Genomic DNA, 7,783 nt, shown 5'->3' on the forward strand with positions numbered 1-7,783 from the left:
ATACATCAACCATGATTGAATGGCATAGTAGACCTTGACAGACTGAATGGCCTAAATCACATCTTACGCTCCGCTAACCTCTTTCAGCGTTTTGAGTTTTCCTTTAGATTCCCACAGCTGCAGTCTCTTATGTCTTCGTGAAGATAAATCCTATGATTTGTAACCTAAATCTTCGCTAACAGTTTGCCGAAGAGCAGCTTCGGCGTTAGGAAAAGAATGACACGGCCGTCTCGGGCCGCAGAGGTGCGCATGCGCAGGGGGGGGAGCGAAGCAGCGGATTGGTGCAGATGATGGGGGGCGGGGGGAAAGCGTCGCTGACTGCGGAAATAGGAGGCGGGTGTTTCAAATCGCGCGAGATTTACAGAGTTCCCGAATGGGGGGGTCAGGGCTCGGGGCTTCGGAATGAGTGCGGGAGGTAATGACAGCGGGCGGGCAGCTGGGGAGTCCACCCCTCCCTCATGTAACGTCAGCTACCATGAATTGACCACGGTGAACATGGACGAGGCTGGTAATGAAATTAATGCCGATCCTGACGGGGGGCGGGGAGCACAAGAGCCTTCGGAGAACAGAGACAGCCCCGGGGAAGAGGAGGAGGACGATGAGGAGGAAGACGAGGAGGATGAAGAAGAGGAGGAGGAGGAGGAGGAGGACGAAGATGAAAGCGGCGACAGCGAGAGGGTGACTAGAAAGTGTGTGTATGAGGGATGTACCGAGACCACTACCCAAGTGGCTAAACCGAGGAAGCCCTGGATGTGCAAGAAACACCGCAACAAAACTTATAAAGACAAGTACAAGAAGAGGAAGAGTGTCCAGGCCTTGGCCAGCACAAACAAGAGTGATGTGAGGAAATTTGCTGTTACTGGATTCATCAGAATTGGTTCACTGATGTATTTGTTTTACCTTTTCGTGCTATTTGAGCCCTCCCTTGTACTTTTGAGATATTTATTATGTGCTATTTATTTGCTGGAGAAGACATAACTCAGTTCCACAGAAACTTAAGTTATAACATGGAAGGAGGCTATTTGGACTAAATCTGTATTGGTAGTTAGCTCAACGACTCTGACCCCTGTATTTTTCCTTCTTTCCGCTACTTACACAATTGTGAGTACTGTGAGTGAAATACCCATCCATTACTATTTTAGGTCCTGGCCTTTGTGCTAAACAGAAGTCCCTCATCAGAAATGAAAATTATTTCTTTCTAATAGGTATCGTGAGTTTCTGGTTGTGTGCCATTTAACCTTCTCTCTCCCGTTCCAACACTGACTTGTTTGCCTTCTTAAATGTCAATGTATGGCCAAACGTGAACAAGATGAAGAGCACTTCAATCTACTTGAATAGCCTACAATCCAATGGCATGAACATTGAAGTTTCCACCTTTAGGTAGCTCAGACCTCTGGTGTTCCTTTTCCATTCCTGGTCTACCTGGACCCATTCTTCCTCGTGTCAGCATTCCTAGTTCCTCGGTTTATTACTCTTCCCCCCGCTCGCCATGCACTTGGGATACTTCACCCTCGATCTACTATTTTAATTGCCTCACCATGTGGTTAAATCTGCTTTTCATCCCTCCTTTATCTCGTCATACTTTTCATCTTCGGACCTCAATCTCTGTCTTCCTCCTTCTCCCCATCTGCCCATTATCGCTCCCTCATCTTGGCTCATTTAATACCTCTGAGCCTCCCCCACCGTTCCATCTGCTCATCAGCCCCCATTGTACCACCAGCCCATAGTCACATCCCTCTTTATACTGTCTACCTTCCCACCATACTGTCAATACTATTACAGGGGCTTGACCCAAGTCACAATTATTTCTTTGCCTCTACAGTTGCTGCTTAACTTGCTGAGTTCCACCAGCTGTTTTCCATTTTCTAATTATATTAGTTCTGTTTTCTTGTGCTATTTGTATAAGTCTAGCCTGCTGGTCAGCTTTCACTATTTTTGAGGCTAACACATAATGCAGACCAAGAAGCTCAATTTGCTGATAGCTTCAGATAATTAAGCCATCTTTATTTGCCCTATCACAGACATTTCTTCAGTCTTGTGCATTCATCCTCCACCTTCTCTCTATTGAAAACTAACCTGTATCTTTTCCCACTTTGTTATTGTTTCTCTTTCTTCAGCTGCTTTGCTGGCCGTTCTTTCCCCCCAGCATTTTCTGTAACTTACTGACCTAAAGTGTTTTTGCGTAGCTTGGAAAAGGCACATTATTTCTTTCACTTACTAATCTTAAGATTATTGGAGATGATCTATATGACCAATATCATACCTCTATCATTGATTAAAATGTCCTCTTTGCACAAGACCTTCTGGACATAGGTCTTGTGCAGTCTGCCTGTTGCCAATGCCACATTACAAAAGTATTTAATGGTGAAGCTATTTTGGACATTCTAAAGCTGTGAAAGGAAATGAGATAGAACAACAGTGGATTCTGGTTAATCGGGACAGCGTCTTTTTTGGGACAATTCTAAAGAACAAAAACTCATTGAGAAAATAGCCAGGATTCCCTTCTTTTTTAGGGACACCATGCTGCTGAACAGTTTCTCCCTAGTAACTGTAGCGTGTAGTGGTGTGACCATCAGATATTAAACTGTGCTTTGAGCAAAGATTTTAAATGGTGTCAGCTGTGTGTACTTGTGTTATGTTAGTTTTGGGCTGAAGGACGCCGACTCCAAAAGCAGTGATTTTTAATAATGTTTATATTTTGACTTAAAAAATTCAGGCCCTTGCCAAGATGCCACAAAAAGATTTGACACTAGCCAAAAAAATCCTGCTGGAGCAAATTAAAAACCATCCACCTAACACCATGCATCTTCAGCTGGCAGAGATAACTGGAGTTCTAAAATCTACAATTACACGCTTGACACATCTGCAAGATGAACTGTGAGAAGAATGGGCATTATGAGAGGAACAACAGGGAACATCCCAAAAACGAAAGCGTGGAGGTAAGGATCCCGATGTTGAAGAGAACCTCATTCAATGTGTTCCCGTTATAACTGAACATGAGTGTCAGTGGACCAATGTTTGTAAAAAAAAAACAAGTCGGAGGTGCTAGCTAAGAAGCTCGAATGAAGATTTTAAAGCAGCAGATGATTGGTTATCTCTGGAAATGTTGGCACCACATTAAATTCAAGAAAGCACACGTTGAGAAGACAGTGCTGATGCTGTTAAGTGGAGAAACATGGAAATCTAGAAAACTTATTGACTTGCTTCATAAATTTTGTGTAGATGATGTCTACGATGCCTATGAAAAAGGCTTTTTTTTAAAAGTGCCATGCTGAACAGTTCCCTTGGCTACAAATATACAGTACAACAGTTGTCAGGTTCAAAGAAAGCAAATGGATTGCATAATGGTTTGATTATCTGCAGTAGGTGTCTGTGTTGATTTTGTGCATTTGTAGTAAATCGAAAGAAAGTGTCAGTGTACACTGAATTCCTCTGGTACATTTTAGAAACTAATACAGTTTTATACTACTGCAGTAGTATTGCTAATGTTCTAATTTTTTTCTGCATTTCATTTACATCCATTTTGTAACTCAGTTAAACAGTAGTTTGTATATTTTAATATCATTTTAACTGTTTCCATAAAATTTTGGCTCATTAGGGGAGCCGTATAATTAGGCCAAAACATTCCTGTCCTGATGTGTTCCAATTAATCAGAATCCACTGTAAATATTTGAGCCAGAAATGTTATCCAACTGTTTTGTACTGTCACAGCGTGTTCTATGCCACTGTTTGAGTCAAATTGCTTTTATAACATGTAATTCTAGAGCATCATTTGTAAATCAATATTTTGTTTATGCAACAAACAGAACTTAAATGCAAACAACAGGAATTCTGCAGATGCTGGAAATTCAAGCAACACACATAAAAGTTGCTGGTGAACGCAGCAGGCCAGGCAGCATCTCTAGGAAGAGGTGCAGTCGACGTTTCAGGCCGAGACCCTTCGTCAGGACAGAACCTCTTCCTAGAGATGCTGCCTGGCCTGCTGCGTTCACCAGCAACTTTTATGTGTGTTACTTAAATGCAAATTTGTGTTTCAGTTGAATTACATCATGACCAAACATTACTGCAAAAATAACACAATGCTCTTGACGTACAGAAGGATCTTTGTGTGTCCTCTATGGCAACGAATAATTAGATTAATAAAGATGGCATACTTAGCCTCATTGAGTATAACAGTTAGTAAGTTGTGCTGCAGCTCCATAAAAAATTTGGTTAGGGCACATTTGGAGTTCTGGTCATAGCATCACAGGAAGGTTTGAGAGGTTGCAGAAGAGGTTCGGCTGGATTAGGGTGTTTTGCTTTAAGTTGAGTTTAGACAAATGTGTAATTTTGTACTCTGGAGCATCAGAAGCTGTGTAGTAATTCGAGAGAAGTATATAAAATCATAAGGGGCACAGATAGAGTAGATGGGTGTTTTTTTTTTCCCAGGATGGAAATGCTTAATTCAAGAGGGCATAGGTTTAAGGTGGGAACAGGGAATGTCTAAAAGAGATCTGTAAGGCAGTTGCTTCACACAGTGGAAAGCGCCTGCAACGTGTTATTGGGTGGTGGTGGAAGCAGATGTGATAACAACACTAATGAGATGTTTAGGCAGGCACTTGAGCAGGAAGGGGATGGAAAGATGTGGATCACGTGTAGGCAGATGGTAATACATTAATTTGGCATCAGGTTTGGTACAAACTTGTTGATTGGGGTGAAGGCCCTGTGCTGTTCTGTTCTGTGTTTTTTTTCGGGGTATGGTTTTATTTGCTTCTCTTTGTTTCACAGGATGACACAGATGAAAGACCTGCTTCTGTTGCCAAACAGCGTCTAAGCTGTATGATTGTGCATCAAGCAAGTCGTAAAGCAAGTCTTCTTGAGCAGGTTTTAAATCAAAAGAGATTGGTGAGTCTTCCAGTAACTGACTGAATTTCACTCGTGCATGTATGCACTTGCAACTAATGTCTGAACTGTCACTACGTCTCAATTTTAAGTTACAATATTGCTTCCTGCATGCCTGTGTTTGCCGGGGGTGCATAGAATGTAAATGTGGAACAAATTCTATTATGACTTTTTAGTGGAAGTCTTTAATACTATTAATTTTAATTTTAGTCATTATTGAGAAGTCCAGAAGTTATCCAGTTTCTACAAGAACAGCAACGATTACTGAGTAACCAAGCCCTTGCCCAAAGGCAGCAGTTTCAAGACCAACCAATGTGATGGTTACTTTACAAAACAAATCAAGTGATAAAAGTTTAAATAATGGAAGGTAGGAATGGAGCATGTTTGGCATTTTTTTGCAGAGCTTCTGCATTTCCAGTGTTTTACCTCAACTGTATAAACAATCTCATGCACTTTTTAAAAAAAAATGACAAGGGAATTAGCTGCTACACCATAATGTTTAGCTTAAAGCACTATATCCAATTCAAAATTTGGTTAATTTGCGTTTTCACCAATACCCCTTTCCTAGTGAACGCTGTGGTCTTGTCAGCAGGAATGGTAATAGGAAAATGGAATAATTCTCTGTGGCAGGACCCTGCGTCAATGGTGAGCATTTCTAGGTTAGATTCAGATTCACTGCAGTTAAAAAGAAAGTTCCCTTAACCTTGCACTGATATCATGTTTTATTCTAAATATTAATTGTTGTGCTGAAAGATCTCTCAAGATCAACTGATAAAGGGGGACCTTTTTTTAAAAAAAATACATTATCTTAAATTGAAGAGACTAAGATTGTTTTCATGCAATAAAGGATCCCCTTTTCTAAAAGCACAAGAGATTTTGCAGATGCTGGAAATGCAGAGTAACACTTACAAAATGCTGTTGGAACTCTGCAGCTCAGGCAGCATCTATGGAAAGGAATAAACAGTGACATTTTGGGCCAAGACCTTTCATTAGGACTATCATGGACCCTGTTTTTAAAATAGTTATGAAACTTGGCTTAGTTTAGGTTTGACATCTTTGGAAAATTTAGTTTCTGCTTTCATGCAACAGCCTTTTAACATGGTAAGCAAGAAATCAATATAGATCACACAGTTGTAGAGATATGATCATGTTTTTCCCATACTTCAAGCATGGCATTAAATGTGAAATTAGATGTGATTTTAAAAAAAGTTGAATTTGTAGCTATGTATATTACTGTTTTAAATTGTAAAACTTCAATGCTATATGCTGTTGAGTAAAATTGAAATTTATTTGTAGATGTGTTAAATCTTTTTTTAACCATATTGTAAAATACTGCCTTTAAATAAATCATGACTTTGTAATCTTTTCTGGTGCTTGTCCCTTTTGAAGAAATAAACTTAGTTTTCCATTATGATTATAAACAATAGTTGATCTATCTACAGCATATAAATTTGCAGAAATATCATTGATTCTCTGAGTGTTTAGTTTGGGCATATTAGGTCTCTGATTCATTAAAGTAAATATGACAAGTTTTTCTGGATGATACTATCTTCTCTTTTGTAATTCTGCATATCACTCATCTCAATCTCACAGATAAGAGAAACCATGATTTTCATCAGTAAACCCAAACATGAGATGACCACTTTTTATGTGTAGGATTAAACTGGTCCCTGGATAGAATTCGAGGTGGAAAACGATCTCAGTTTACATAATGCAACTCTACCCAGTACAAGGATACTAACTGCAGCTGCACTTTCACCCCTTTGCTTCATCTGGTATACTTGTTCTCTGGTTCATTTATGGGAGCTTCAACTCTCTCAAGTCAAGCCTGCATCTTCCATTTCAAGTAACTGCCAAAGTAATATGTAAATACTGAATCACAATGAAAATATTTCAATTTTTCAAAAGTTCATTTGGAATTTGAAATACTTCAGTATTCCAATGAATATTGGATTAGCATTGATCTTATAATAGAACAAAAAAATCAAATGCAGGTGATGCCATTTGCACTGTTTCCATGAAATTTAAGACAATTTTAATTCTGATAACTACTAAACTGCATTTTGTATTGGTGTTCAATTTTATATTTGTAGGGGATTGGAATACCATATGTTAACCAGTGTTTAGAATAATCTTATCTGTGATGGGGGTGTTGTGGCAGGGAAGAAAGTGAAGTTAACATGTTGTGTGGTTTGTAGTTTAGATGCAATCATCCCTTTCACATACCAAGTGCTTCACTGCATTTGAGGCATAGAAAGGATTGCAGTGTGAAAGAGCCATGATTGACAAGAGCTGGAAAACTGAAGAATAGGTAGGATAGGTTATTAAAGATAGTTCCATGATCATTTATGCCTTCCTGAGAGATTGATTGAGTGGCAGGGGGCTTATTTTGCTTCTGATTTGAAAGGTGGAATTTATGACAATTCAACACCTTTTTTTGGAATGTCATTCCTGAGTCTTACGGTTGGTTCTCCAGAGTGAAATTTGGATCTATGCTCTCTGACTTGGAAACGCGTGTTATCAGCTGAGGTGTACCTGAGATTTCATTGCAGCAAAAGGCACAGCTGAGGGGAAAAAGAAACATTTCTTTTAAATAGATCCTAATTTCCATTTTAAATCAGAGATAGGTGGAGATAGGTTTTGAATAATGGTAAATATTGTAATGAAATTGGAGGATTTAGACTCTGCAAGTGATATGACTAAAAATGAAATTATGGTCTATTATTCATGAATTTGTGAACTGATAATCATATTTGAAGAGATAATAGAACTACTGTGACATATTTTCATGCTAATCTACAATTCTGTACACTTAAATGTTTAATATTAACATCTGGCTCCACATCATTCTTGAGAAACTTATAATGAACTATAAAGAAACTTGAGTGTAGCAAAAGTTCAA

General features: G+C 39.1%; 1 protein-coding gene across 2 annotated transcripts; it reads left to right on the forward strand.

The window, feature by feature from the left end:
- The first annotated feature begins 374 nt into the window (after positions 1–374).
- rfxap (regulatory factor X-associated protein) lies at positions 375–6,398 on the forward strand. 2 transcript variants are annotated; one of them, XM_063054350.1, is made up of 3 exons: positions 375–840; positions 4,768–4,884; positions 5,092–6,398. In XM_063054350.1, the coding sequence occupies exons 1-3, from the start codon at positions 403–405 to the stop codon at positions 5,197–5,199; spliced, it is 663 nt and encodes a 220-aa protein (XP_062910420.1). In that variant the 5' UTR covers positions 375–402; the 3' UTR covers positions 5,200–6,398. The 2 variants fall into 2 exon arrangements, with proteins under 2 accessions (XP_062910420.1, XP_062910421.1); XM_063054351.1 differs by lacking the exons at positions 4,768–4,884; positions 5,092–6,398 and adding an exon at positions 2,717–2,943.
- Positions 6,399–7,783: the final 1,385 nt, after the last annotated feature.

Source organism: Mobula hypostoma, chromosome 7 (genome assembly GCF_963921235.1).
Source record: "Mobula hypostoma chromosome 7, sMobHyp1.1, whole genome shotgun sequence".
In the NCBI taxonomy this organism is placed as follows: Eukaryota; Metazoa; Chordata; class Chondrichthyes; order Myliobatiformes; family Myliobatidae; genus Mobula; species Mobula hypostoma.

Bases quoted from the DNA above. Each gene is read 5' to 3' on its own strand.
- rfxap (XM_063054350.1), top strand. From the start codon at position 403: ATGAGTGCGGGAGGTAATGACAGCGGGCGGGCAGCTGGGGAGTCCACC. The intron at 841-4,767 runs GTGAGGAAATTT...TTTGTTTCACAG, and splicing joins CCAGCACAAACAAGAGTGAT to GATGACACAGATGAAAGACC. The intron at 4,885-5,091 runs GTGAGTCTTCCA...TTTTAATTTTAG, and splicing joins TTTTAAATCAAAAGAGATTG to TCATTATTGAGAAGTCCAGA.